Source organism: Myotis davidii, unplaced genomic scaffold, assembly GCF_000327345.1.
Source record: "Myotis davidii unplaced genomic scaffold, ASM32734v1 scaffold1292, whole genome shotgun sequence".
Classification (NCBI taxonomy): Eukaryota; Metazoa; Chordata; class Mammalia; order Chiroptera; family Vespertilionidae; genus Myotis; species Myotis davidii.
Window position 1 is genome coordinate 564,171 of NW_006283154.1, and position 13,318 is coordinate 577,488.

Below are 13,318 nucleotides of genomic sequence, written 5' to 3' on the forward strand. Positions count from 1 at the left end.
AGGGGGGACCAGCCCTGCAGGGAAGGGCAGTCAGGGGCAACTGGGCTGGCAAGGGAGGGCAGTTAGGGGCGACCAGGCCTGCAGGGGAGGGCAGTTGGGTGTGACCAGGCCATCAGGGGAGGGCCAAGAGGGCAGTTGGACTTCCCTTGAGGGGTCCCAAATTGGAGAGGGTGCAGGCTGGGCTGAGGGACACCCCCCCTCCCCCCGCACGACTTTCGTGCACTAGGCCTCTAGTCATCAATAAATCAACAAACAATCCTAGTGCATTGTTGGTAGGAATGCAGACTGGTGCAGCCACTGTGGAAAACAGTATGGAGGTTCCTTTAAAAATTAAAAATGTAACTGCCATTTGACCCAGTGATCCCACTTCTAGGAATACTAGTATATCCTAAGAAACTCAAAACACCAATCAGAAAGAATATATGCACCCCTATGTTCATAGCAGCATTATTTACAATAAAGATCCGAAAATTGTCCCAAGTGCCCATCAGTAGATGAGTGGATAAAAAAGCATTAGTACATTTACACAATGGAATGATATGCAGCTTTAAAAATGAAGGATCTCTTGCCCTTCGAGACAGCATGGAGAGAACTGGAGATGACTATGCTAAGCAAAATAAGCCAGTCAGAGAAAGACATGTATCATATGATATCACTTAATGTAGAATCTAATGAACAAAACAAACTAATGTACAAAATAGATCCAGAGACATGGAAGCATGGAACTGACTGACAAATCTTGAAGAGAAGGGGAAGGGGGAAATGAGAAGAGAGTAATCAAAGAACTTATATGCATATATACATAACCTATGGACACAGACTGGGGTGAGGGTTGAGTGGAAGGGGTCAAAAAGGGAGAAAATGAGAAACATCTGTAATACTGTCAAAAATAAAAAAAAAGAATGTCATAGAATATGTAACATTTTGAGACTAGCTCCTTTAACTCAGCCTTTCAGATTTTTTCAAGTTGTCCTGTGAATCAATAATATGTTCCTTTGTATTGTTGAACAGTATTCTAGCCTATGGATCCACCATTCATTTATTCATTCATCCATTGAAGAAATTTTATGAATATAACTGCTATAAACATTCATATACAGATTATTGTATTTACTTTTCTAGGATAATTACTGAGGAGTGGGATTGTTGGGTTATGTGATAAATGCAAGTTTAACTTGGTAAGAAACTTCCAAACTGTTTTCCAGAGTGGCTGTACCATTTCACATTCAAAGTAGCAATAAATGAGAGTTCCACATGCTCTACATCATCAGCTCTTAGAATCCATTAATTTTTTAAATATATTTTTTATTGATTTCAGAGAGAAAGGGAGCGGGAGAAAGAGATGGAAACATCAATGATAAGAATCAGTGATCGGCTGCCTTCTGCACGCCCCCTATTGGGGATCAAGCCTGCAACCCAGGCATGTGCCCTTGACCGGAATTGAACCCAGGACCCTTTAGTCCTCAGGACGACACTCTATCCACTGAGCCAAACCAGCTAGGGCCAATAATTTTTTTTATTTTAGCCATTCTAATAGGTGTTTAATGGCATCTCATCACGGAAATTCCCTCTAACAGCAAATAATGTTCAACATTCATTTATGTGCTTATTTGTCATACTTAAATCCTCTTTGGTGAAGTATCTGTTCAAATTCTTTTCCCTTTTTTGTAATTGTGTTTTTCATTTACTTGTTGAGTTTTCAGAATACTTTATGTACCCTAGATCCAAGTTCTTTGGCAGATACGTAGTTTACAAATATCTTCTGAAAGTCTGTAGTTTATCTTTTCATTCTCTTTCTATCTTTCAGAGGAAACGTTTTACACTTTTGTAAAGAACAAGTCATCTTTTTTAATTTTACTTTATGGAATGTGCTTTTTGTGCCATATCTAAGAGCTCTTCCTCTAACTCAATTATTTTCAACCATGGGTGAGTTTGCCCCCTGGGAATACTGAGCATGGGTCAAGGGGGTCCCTCAGCCTGGCCTGCACCCTCTCACAATCTGGGACTGCTGGCTCCTAACCACTCGCCTGCCTGCCTGAACACCCCAAACCACTCGCCTGCCTGCCTGATCCCCCTAACTGCTTGCCTGCCTGCCTGCATGATCACCCTTAACCACTCACCTGCCTGCCTGATCTCCCCTAACCACTCGCCTGCCTGCCTGATAGCCCCTAACCACTCACCTACCTGCCTGATCACCCCTAACCTCTTCTGCCTGCCTAATAACCCCTAACCACTCACCTGCCTGCCTGATCACCTCTAACCACTCTCCTGCCTGCCTGATTGCCCCTAACCACCTCTGCCTTGGCCCTTGCCACTGCAGCTTTGTCTGGAAGGACGTCCAGAATGATGGACAGAAGGATGTTTGGCTGTTTGGTCTAATTAGCATATTATGCTTTTATTATTATAGATTTTAAATCTGACTCAATTTGAAATAATTTTTGAAAAACAAATGAGGTTTATTTTATTTTATTTTTAATCTTCACTCGAGGCTATTTTTTCCATTGATCTTTTAGAGAAAGTGGAAGAGAGAGGGAAAGACAGAGAGAAACGTCATTGTGAGAGAAACACATCGATTTGTTGCCTCCTGCATGTGTCCTGACCATGGCCCAGACCAGGGAGGAGCCTGCAACCAAGGTACATGCCCTTGACTGGAATCAAACCCCCTTTGGTCTGCAGGTCGAAGCTCTACCTACTGAGCCAAACCGTCTAGGGCATAAGTGAGGTTTAAATGAAGGTTCATTTTTTGGCATACAGATTGCTCCAACACCATGTATTAAAAAGGCTGCTTCTGTAAGACTCCTAGAAGGAAATATAGGCAGCAAAATATCAGACATCCCACCTAGCAGAATTTTCACCAATACATCACCTAGGGCAATAGAAAGAAACAAAGGAAAAAATGAACAAATGGAACTACATCAAAATAATAAGCTTCCGCACAGCAAAGGAAACCAGCATCACAGCAAAAGAAAACAGAATCAAAATGAAAATGGAACCCACTGTATGGAAGAACATATTTGCCAATGATACATCTTATAAGGAGTTAACTTCTAAAATATATAATAAAGTACTCATACAACTCAACAAAAGGAAGCCCAACAATTCAATTTTAAAAAAATGGGCAGAGGACATACAAATGGCCCCCTGAATTAGGCTGTTTGGAAGGTTGGCCTTTGTACTGAGACATATGAAATAATGCTCAATGTTACTAATCATCAGAGAAATGCAAATTAAAATGACGATGAGATATCACCTCATACCTACCAGAACGGCTACCATCAATAATTCAACAAACAACAAGTGCTAGTATGTGGGGTGTGGCTACAGTGGTTTGGACAGGTTCACGCCTTAGACTGAGTAGAGGGCACAGTCCTCTCATTGTCACGTGCAAGCCCCAGCTTGGAGGGCGGAGCCCTCCCAGCACAATTATAGCCAACAGCTATAGTTGTAAGCTTGAACCTATGGTCTGAACATGTGGCCCCACGTGCCTGAGTGATGTGGGCTTGATAGAGTTCAGGTACATGTAGTTGAGTAGCATTGAAACCCACGAGAATGTTGTAAACAACTTGATTATGCCCTTACTTTGCCCCGTGGCATCTCCTATAAAATAAAGACACGGCTTCCCAGTGGCAGCTCCTATAAAATAAAGACACGGCTTGTGGGCATTGGCGCTGTCTCTCCATCAGAGGAGTAGCATCCCACCGAGACCCAGCTTTCATTCTCTTGTCTGTCTTTTCTAAGCCTTTCGGCTGACCCCACTTGGGTCACTGAACCAGGCTGAGCTGGCATGGCACGTAAGGCGCCCTGGGGCTGAGTATGCCATGGCCATGCCGGCTCACCACATATGGCGCCTGAATGGGGACTGAGTTCTGGGACCAGGAACTGAGTTATGAGGAACAGGGCCTGAGTTTGGGGAGACTACAATTGTTATGTGAAAGGAGACTCCAAGGCATGCACGCGGAGAAAGGAAGGTAGGGAGCTGAGGTGTGGTAATAGCTCGGTCTAAAACTTGGGAAAGTCAGGATCCTAGGAAGGGATTCCTAAAAACAATGCTTATTGAAGCATTTTTATAAAATTAAAAACAGATCTGTAAAGCATAATTGTCATTTAAAGAAAATAAGCAGAAAATAAGTGGTAGACGTTAGAAAATAGGCGGAAAGAAATAAGCAATAGAAAGTAAGTGCTAGACGTTAGAAAATAAGCGGTAGGAAATAAGTGGTAGAAATAAGCAGTAGAAACAGAAATAAGCCGTAGAAAATAAGAAGTAAATAGGAGATACAAAATAAGGTAGAAATCTCCTAGGTTCTGTTTAAGCCAGCAGTTCTCAACCTGTGTAGGTCGCGACCCCTTTGACAGTAGAATGACCCTTTTACAGCGGTCGCCTAAGACCATCCTGCATATCAGATACTTACATTATGATTCATAACAGTAGCAACATGACAGTTATGAAGCAGCAACGAAAATAATTTTATGGTTGGGTCACAACATGAGGAACTGTATTTAAAGGGCCAGAAGGTTGAGAACCACTGGTTTAAGCCACTGTAAAGCAACAAATGGCTGTGGTTGATGTTTGAGGAAGTAACTTTTATTTCTGACCTAGATTGTAAGCTCTTGCAGCAGTTGCATTGTTTCTGGGCTTTGGTTTATTTCTTTCTTGTGCGACCTGATAGCTCCCTGGGACTTTGGGTCTGTGTGAGATGCCAGACTCAGAGTTGGAGGTCTCCAGCCCTGCAGGCCCCAGGGGTGCTCTCTTACTCCATGCAGCAGCGGCTGAAGGGACCAAATTTCCACCTGTGTGGACGAGGCTGATTTCACTGGGACTGGTGCCGACTCAGAACCAAGGCCAACCTTCCAAACAGCCTAATCCAGGGGGCCAGTTTTGCATCAACAACATCTTTGCATCACTGGCATCTTACTACGTAAGTGGCCGAGGTATCAACATGGAGTCAGCTGAAGAAGATGGCGACTGAGGCCAAGCATATGTTAGCAAAGCAAGTGGAAGCTATGCTAGTGTTGGTGAACTGTCAGTTTTCTGTAAAATCTTGCGGAGCTAAATCTAAGGACTCTGAGTAAGAAATCCTGAAAACGTTAACATGTTTGTAGTTTTGTTTTTGCATTGGTATTGCTTTGTTAATAGCCAGAAGTCTGTTTTGATGTTGCTGAATAATTTGTTTAGAGTTTTTTATAATGTAAATAGATGTGTTTAAAAACAAAAGAAAAGGGGGATACAGTGTTTTGGACAGGTTCAAGCCTTGGACTGAGGAGAGCACACAGTCCTCTCATTGCCACGTGCAAGTCCCATCTTGGAGGGCAGAGCCCTCCCAGCACGATTATAGCCAACAGCTATAGTTGTAAGCTTGAACCTATAGTCTGAACACGTGGCCCCATGTGTCTGAGTGATGTGGGCTTTAGATAGAGTTCAGGTACATGTAGCTGAGTAGCATTGAAACTCAAGAGAATGTTGTAAACAACTTGATTACACCCTTACTTTGCCCCGTGGCATCTGCTATAAAATAAAGACACAGCTTGTGGGCGTTGGCGCTGTCTCTCCATCAGAGGAGCAGCATCCCACTGAGACCCAGCTTTCATTCTCTTGTCTGTCTTTTCTAAGCCTTCCAGCCACTTGGGTCACTGAACCAGGCTGAGCTGGCATGGCACGTAAGGCGTCCTGTGGCTGAGTATGCCATGGCCGTGCCAGCTCGCCACACTGGCAAGGATGTGGAGAAAAGTTAACCCTACTACACTGCTGGTGGGAATGCAGACTGGTATAGCTACTATGGAAAACAGTATGGAGTTTCCTCAAAAAAAAAAAAATGGAACTGCCCTTTGACCCAACGATCACAATTCTGAGAATATAGCCTAAGAATCCTGAAACACCAATCAGAAAGAATATATGCATCCATATTTCATAGCAGTGTTTTTTATAAAAGTTAAGATCTCAAAACAGCCCAAGTGCCCATCAGTAGATGAGTGGATACAAAACGCTGTGGTACATCTACACAATGGGATACTATGTGGCTATCTGAATTTCCTTGTGCATTACCAGGATATAGAAATGTGCTTGATTTTTTTGTGTGTTGACCTTGTGTTCTGTGACCTTGCTGAACAAAAATATTAGTTCTAGGAGGGTTTTTTGTGTATTCTTTGAGATTTTCTACACATATAATTATGCCATCTCCAAAAAAAGGTCAATTTCATTTCCTCCTTTGCAATCTGTATTCTATTTCTTTTTCTTGTCTAATTGCAACTTCTAGTATAATGTTAATAGGACTGATGAGAGTAGACAGCCTTGCGTTGTTCCTAATCTTATGGGAAAGTATTCAGTCTTTCACCATTAAATATGATGTTACATGAAAATTTTTGGTGACAGCCTTTATCAGGTTGAGGAAGTCTCTATTTTTAGTTTGTTGATCATTTTTGTCATGGATGAATGCTGAATTTTGTCAAGTGGTTTTACTGAATCAATTAATAAGTGATATTTCTTCTTTAAACTGTAAATATGGTTGGTATCTTAGACATTTTGAATATGACATTATGAAATTGCTTACATAAATTGTATAGAAAACATTTACATTTTTACTTTAGCGATCAATCTGATTTTCAGGCCACAGATTCTCACCAGCTTTCTGTGGGCTGAAGGCTCAATGTCAGTTCAGTTTTTAAAGCCTTTGCAGTATTTGTTAGGTCTATCTGGTGTGTGTGTGTGTGTGTGTGTGTGTGACTAAGCGGTTAGTCTGGAACCAGATGTGCTATGTAATTTCCAGGACCTCTAAATAATAAATCTTAACTCTTTCAAAATTTCCTATTGGTTATTGCTGAGAGTGTCTCTCGATCATAATAAGAAACACAAAGGTCAGTCCAGCCACAACATTGGTTATTGATAGGCTGAGACTGGTACAAAACACATGATTAGAATATTTAATATGGTTAAGATGGCAATGATCTCCAAATTGATCTATAAATTCAATGCAATCTCTTTCAAAATCCTAGCTTTCTTTTCAGAAATTGACAAGCTGATGCTAAAAAAAAAAAAAAAAAATTAACATAGAAATGTGAGGGACCCAGAATAACCAAAACAATCTTGAAAAGGAGGAAGTTGGAGAACGTACATTTCCTGATTTCAAAATTGAGTACAAAGCTACAGTAATCAAAGTGGTGTGTTACAGGCATAAGGATAAGTATATGGGTAAATGGGATACAATTGAAAGTCCAGAAATGAGCTCTCAAATTTACAGTCAATTAATTTTCAATAAGGGCACTAAGATCTTTTTCAACAAATGGTGGTGGGGCAACTGGATATCTATCTACATACAAGAAATTGAAGTTGGACCACTATGTCACACCATATATAAAAATTAATTCAAAATAGATTTAAGGCCAAAATGTAAGAGCTAAACGTATAAAACTACTAGACAAAAAAAAATGGGAGTAAATCTTCATGACCTTGGATTAGAACTGTTCTGATTAGACCAATCAGAACAGTTGCCAGCTCTAGTGGTCTTCTGCTGTGACAGACATTTCTTGTTTCAGTGGCTAGATTGTGGGGCAGACCCAGAGGTCCTAGAGGCAGTGTTTCTCTATCAACTGGAACAGGATGTTCAAATCCTCTGTGAACAAATGAGATAGCTGTTCCAGTACACATCACCCCAAAGACTAGATATAGATAGATATAGATAGATAGATAGATAGATAGATAGATAGATAGATAGATAGATAAATAGAGATAGATCGATCTCACCTGAGGATATGTATTGATTTTTAGAGAGAAACATTGATTCATTGCTTCCCATTGCACCCTGACTGGGGATCAAATCCATAACCAAGGTACATGCCCCAATCAGGAATCAACCCACAACCTTTTGTTATATGGGACAACGTTCCAACCGACCGAGCCACCTGGCCAGAACAGAAATTTCTCCTCTTGACAGAAGATAAAGGCCATAAGATTTCAGCATGTCACTCCAAGCAGTTTTTTTTAATTTGATTTAAACTCTAGAAAACTGCCGAACTATGAAAATAGGGCTGTCTTTGGGTGAAACTCCTGATCCCTGCCTTTTCATCGTCTAGGAAGAAGGAAAGAAAACAAACAACATAAGATATGGACCAAAGGGTATTGGTCCAGATCTGAACACTGAGGCCTGTCTGTCAAGTAAAGTTCTCCTTCCTTAGACTGGGCACTACCACCCAACCCCAGCACCACTCCAATGATCCTCCTTCTACAGGAACATCCATCAATTCACACCTAAATCAACTCAATTCCTACACCCCTGAAGTGACAGACTCCAACAGAGGAAGAAATTGTATAAGCTAGACTCTGAGGCACAATCTTTACTAGACGGGGATGGGGGGGGATCCTTGGGCTATGCAATAGTATATAGAGAACAGACTGACAGCTGTCAGAGGGAAGGGGGTTGGGGACTGGGTAAGAAAGGTGAAGGGATTAAGCAAAGGAAATAAAGAAACTCATGGACACAGACAACAGTATGGTGTTTGCCAAATGGGGGGATGGGGAGAGGTAGAAAAGGGTAAATGGGGGATAAATGGTGATGGAAGGAGACTTGACTTGGTGTGGTAAACACACAATACAATATACAGATGATGTATTGTAGAATTGTATACCTGAAACCTATAGAATTTTATTAACCAATATTGCCCTAATAAATTCAATTCAATTTTTATTTTTTTTATATAAAAAAGGGGAGGTGAGCCATTTTAGCAACAAATATTAATTTTTTATTATATTTCTAAATAAATACTACAATACTTTTTTCTCTTACATAAAAAAACTTAAACACTTAAACATTTATAACATTCAGTTTTGGAAAAGACAAACAGGGTAAAAATGAAGAAAAGTGATCAAAAAAATTTTTCAAAGACAGAATAAATATAGCCTGGTTTATATGCTGCCAGAGTTCTAGGCCCTCATTTCAGAATTAGCGGGAGTAAAAAATTTCCTCCAGCTTCAACTTGTCCAAGGGGGGGATTTTGGTGACTTCATAAAAGTTCCTGCAAAAGGAAGAGACATCTGCTCAGTATAAAATAGCCAAAGCAAGCAGGCTTCATGGAATAAGTGGGAGATAGGGCCCTTGGTCCCCCATCTTGCTTTAACCCAGGAGCAGAAAGTAAGGTAAAAAGTACCTCAATCTTTCTTTTTCCTGAGGCAAGGATAGTCTGGGCCTCCCCATGACTGAGCACAAACCCAACTTCATCTGGAGCTTGGTACTTACGGGTGAGAATACTTGAAACACACAGTCTTGAGCCTATCATTGCAAGGATACAAAGTCAGCAGCGTGTTAAGTTTTTTGACCAAGAGGTAAAGATCAGAGATCACGAAGTCAAAGTGATAATTCAGGAAATAAGTCTGAAAGAAGCAACATAAACAGTGACTTTTATGACAGGAAGCAGACCCTTCCTCTGTGTCTACTATCCCAAATCCAAACTTCCTATCCATGGTATAGAAAGGGAAGAGAGTGAAAGACTCATACGTCATAGACACTGACCAATTATTACAGGAGAATAGGTCCCAGCCACAAACTAGTGGTATGGTTATATTCATATGTACCAGTTGGATATTAGCCCTGGCCATAGATATCCAGGTATGCTGAAATCCACTACCAAAAAAAATCCAAGGAACATGACTGACGTTGTAATTTACTCATTTTCAGATCAAGAGCCAATGGACAGGCAAACCTCAGAACAAACTTGAGGTCCCAACTCAACAGCCAACAGAAACTTATGGCTGTTCCTTGTCTCTGGATCTACCAGCTGTCATTCCATGCATTCATTTTCTCATTCAATTTGAAGGATGCCTACTATGTGGCAGAAGCAATATGGCAACATATTTAAGAGCAAATGCTCTGGAGGCAAACTACTGGGGTTCAAAATCTATTTTAACTAATAGTCTGGCCTTAAATTGGTTATTTAACCTCTTGGTACCTCATTTTACCAATGGGGATCATTATAGTAATTACATTGCATGATTAAATGAGTTAATATATATAAAGCACATGTAACAGTCTAGCATATAGTAAGTGCCTAAATAATGCTACCTAGGATTAATATTATTAGACAGGCATGCACAGAGAGAATTACAAAATGTGTGGAAAGTGCTATGATGGAAGTGAACATAGGGTGCTGGAGGCAAAGGGCAACAAGACCCATGAACTCTGGCTAGGAGAGTAACAGAAAGCTTCATAGAGGAGGGGACATCTATAATGTGCTGAAAGTCAAGTAGGAGTTCCACAGGTAGAGAAAGGAAGATTTATTCTATAATACAGTGATTTTCTAAAAATATCTTAAATTAGCCCGGCTGGCATGTCTCAGTGGTTGAGCCTCAACCTGTGAACTGGGGGGTCATGGTTCGATTCCCAGTTGGGGCACATGCCTGGGTTGAGGGCTTGATCCCCAGTGTGGGGCATGCTGGAGGCAGCTTATCAATGATTCTCTCTCTCATCATTGATGTTTCTACCTATCCCTTTCCCTTCCTCTCTGAAAGTAATAAAAATTTTTTTAAAAAAATAAAAGTATCTTAAATTATTTCCCCAAACCCCCTTTTAAAAAATATCTTACCTGGAAGCCCAAACATTTTACCTGGAATTGGAGGCAAAGGCTAAGAAGCCCACTAATTTGAATCCCCTTATCTTTATATGGCCCCGGAGACACTTCTACAGGAATCCCAGGGCTCTACTGAATACTGTTTGAAAACCACTGCCACAGGCAAAGGGCAGTCATTAGCATGCGGAAATATAAGTAACATTATATTTAGTGTGTTAAATAAGATTAGTGGCCCCATTGTCACTGTACCAGTTCAGGCCCAAAAGCTTCACCTTGACTATTACAAAAGCTGACTTGCCAGTGTTGCCACTCTTACACTATCACCTGGTATACCTTCTATACTGCTCTACCAGTACTATTTCCAAAACACAAACAGGAACACCCCTGCCTCAAAAACTTCCAGTACCTTAGTATAGAATGGATCTCTCAACATGGTATCAAAGGTCTTTTATAATCTGAACACATCCTAACATTCTGGTCTCATCTCTTACCATTCCCTATTCATAAAGCCTTTGCTCTATCCACAGGAAATGTATTATTCTGCCCCCTATACATTACACCCTTTAATTGTTGCCTTCACGTCTTTTCAATTATTGTCACTCTACCTAGAATGTCTCCTCTCAAGGGTTCCTTTCAAGAGTCAATTCAAAAGTCACCTTCTTTGTGAAACCTTTCTTACCTATAGAAGCAGGATATATAGCATAGAGGATTGTGGAATCCAGACTACCAGGATTCAGATCAGGGTTGACATTTAGCTGATACTCACCGATACAAGCATGCCATGTGTTTAAACACTGAAATATTTCTATACTGGTTGGCAAGAAATTTGTTGCCCTGAGCCACTCAATTGCCCCTCTCAAGTACCTACCAGATTTACCAAGGATCCATGGGTCAGAGCCTGGCTTGGAATGGGGCCTCCAGGACCATGGCTCGAGCTATGGCCACACCCATTCTGAGTATGCAGTACTGGTTGTACACCACTCCTAGTTCTGCCTCTCCCTAGCAAAACATGGGAATGTATTTCTTATCTATAAAATAGGGATACTACTGATCTTGTGGGGTTATTGTAAAGATTAAATGAGTTCATACAAAGTGCTTAGATCACCAAGCACTCAACTTATATAAACACAATTGTTTATATAGTTCTTTCTCAGTACACAGAGGCTTTCCCATCAGTAGTGGCTCTGGGATTTCTAAGTTGGAGGGGCTCAGGGATGGTTGGGAAGAGCATGCACATTTGTTAGCATACTTACTCTTTCTATTTGGATTGTACGTTACGTATCAGTAAAAATTCAGTTCTCTGAAGTTGATTTTCATAATTTTTCATAAAATTTAGAAAGCATCAAACATGAGTTTTATTTCTATTAGGGAAGGAGGCTCTGGGGCCTTCCTCTTTAGAAAAGAACAACACTGTAGTATACCTGTAAGTCCCCTATTACACATGGACAGTTGCTTTCACTACTCTGCTCTCTGGGTCAGTGCTTCAAATTCCATTCTAACAAGCTCCCTCAGGGGGTAACCTTGCTGAAGGGACTACAAGGGGCAGAAGTGAAATGGGGTCAGGTAGGAAGTGGGCCCACCCCAGCCCTGCTGCAACCAGAATAATTTCACATTAGTTTGTTTTGTGATATCGGGCTTTCAGATAAGCTTTCCTTGGAACAAGGCGTACTGTGACTAAGAAAAATGGTACCAAATACTTCACAACAATTGCTAGAGAAACACTTTAGGCAGCCAGGACCCTAATGTTGAGGTGTCAAAGAATTCATAACTGTGGGTATATGGCAGTTTTGGCACTGAATGTCCCACAGCCTTAATTTACACCTTCCTTCTCAGCCAACCCTGTGCTTCTAAATCCCAACCCCATGCCCCTAGCCAGTGTTTACCAAGTTTCCAAGCTTCGTCATGTGGAGGGCCAAAATAAAGGAAGCAGCAGCTAGATTGGAACCCTTTTCCTGGATGAAGTCATATTCATGCAGGGTCAACTCACAGATGAATCGAGATAAGACCACTGTTCTAATGTTGACATGAATATTCTAAAGAGAGCAAAAAGACCATTTCAGCAAGCAATGTAGAAAACCAGAACTAAGCAGAAGACCCCCTTCACCTACTCTCTTCAGTTATCTCACCTCAGGCCTAATGGCTCTCTGCCTGAACAATGTACTTCTCCTACCATCATGGTTCACACTAAGGCACTCTACCCTTGAAAGCACAGAATCTTAAGCAGGGGGAAGGGAGGCAATTCTGAAATCAGCATTAGAATTCACTACCTTCATGGTTTGTGACCAAATTACCAAATGTATTTTCATCTACTCTTTATGTACAAGTCATCGTTTGAAGGGCCAAAGCTTTCCAACTATAACTTTGCACCTGGTTCCACCCTAGGATGTGTTCCATGCTCCATAAGAACTCTCTCCCCTTTCTTGTTTGTATCTTTTTTTTTATTATAACCTATAACACATACAGAGAGAGAGAGAGAAAGAGAGAGAGAAGGTACACTTGTACAATTCAATGAATAATTATGAAGTGACCTCCCCTGTAACCAATATTCAGGTGAAGAAAGAGAACTTTGCAGCGTCTCCCCCAAAGTTCTTGTGTCCTTTCCTCATAAAAGAATTTTCTCTCCTTCCCCTACTCTGCCCTCACCTCAAAACTTTACAGGCATACTATACAAACCTCCAATTTTCTTCCTCCTACACTTCATAAAGATTGCTAATCTAGGAGAGTCAGATTGAAGAAGAAATTCCTCTGTCCCCACTTGTCTCTTTCC

At 41.0% G+C, this 13,318-nt stretch overlaps 1 protein-coding gene across 1 annotated transcript in view; it reads right to left on the minus strand.

Moving 5' to 3' along the window:
- Nucleotides 1–8,840: 8,840 nt before the first annotated feature.
- CCNB3 (cyclin B3) overlaps nt 8,841–13,318 on the minus strand; it is a 41,922-nt gene continuing 37,444 nt past the window's right edge. The window contains exons 9-11 of the mRNA XM_015563111.1: nt 12,435–12,584; nt 9,225–9,358; nt 8,841–9,003 (exon numbers count right to left, since the gene is read on the minus strand). Of these exons, the coding sequence (XP_015418597.1) occupies nt 8,931–9,003; nt 9,225–9,358; nt 12,435–12,584 (357 nt within the window). The 3' untranslated portion in view covers nt 8,841–8,930. The remainder of the gene's footprint in view (nt 9,004–9,224; nt 9,359–12,434; nt 12,585–13,318) is intronic.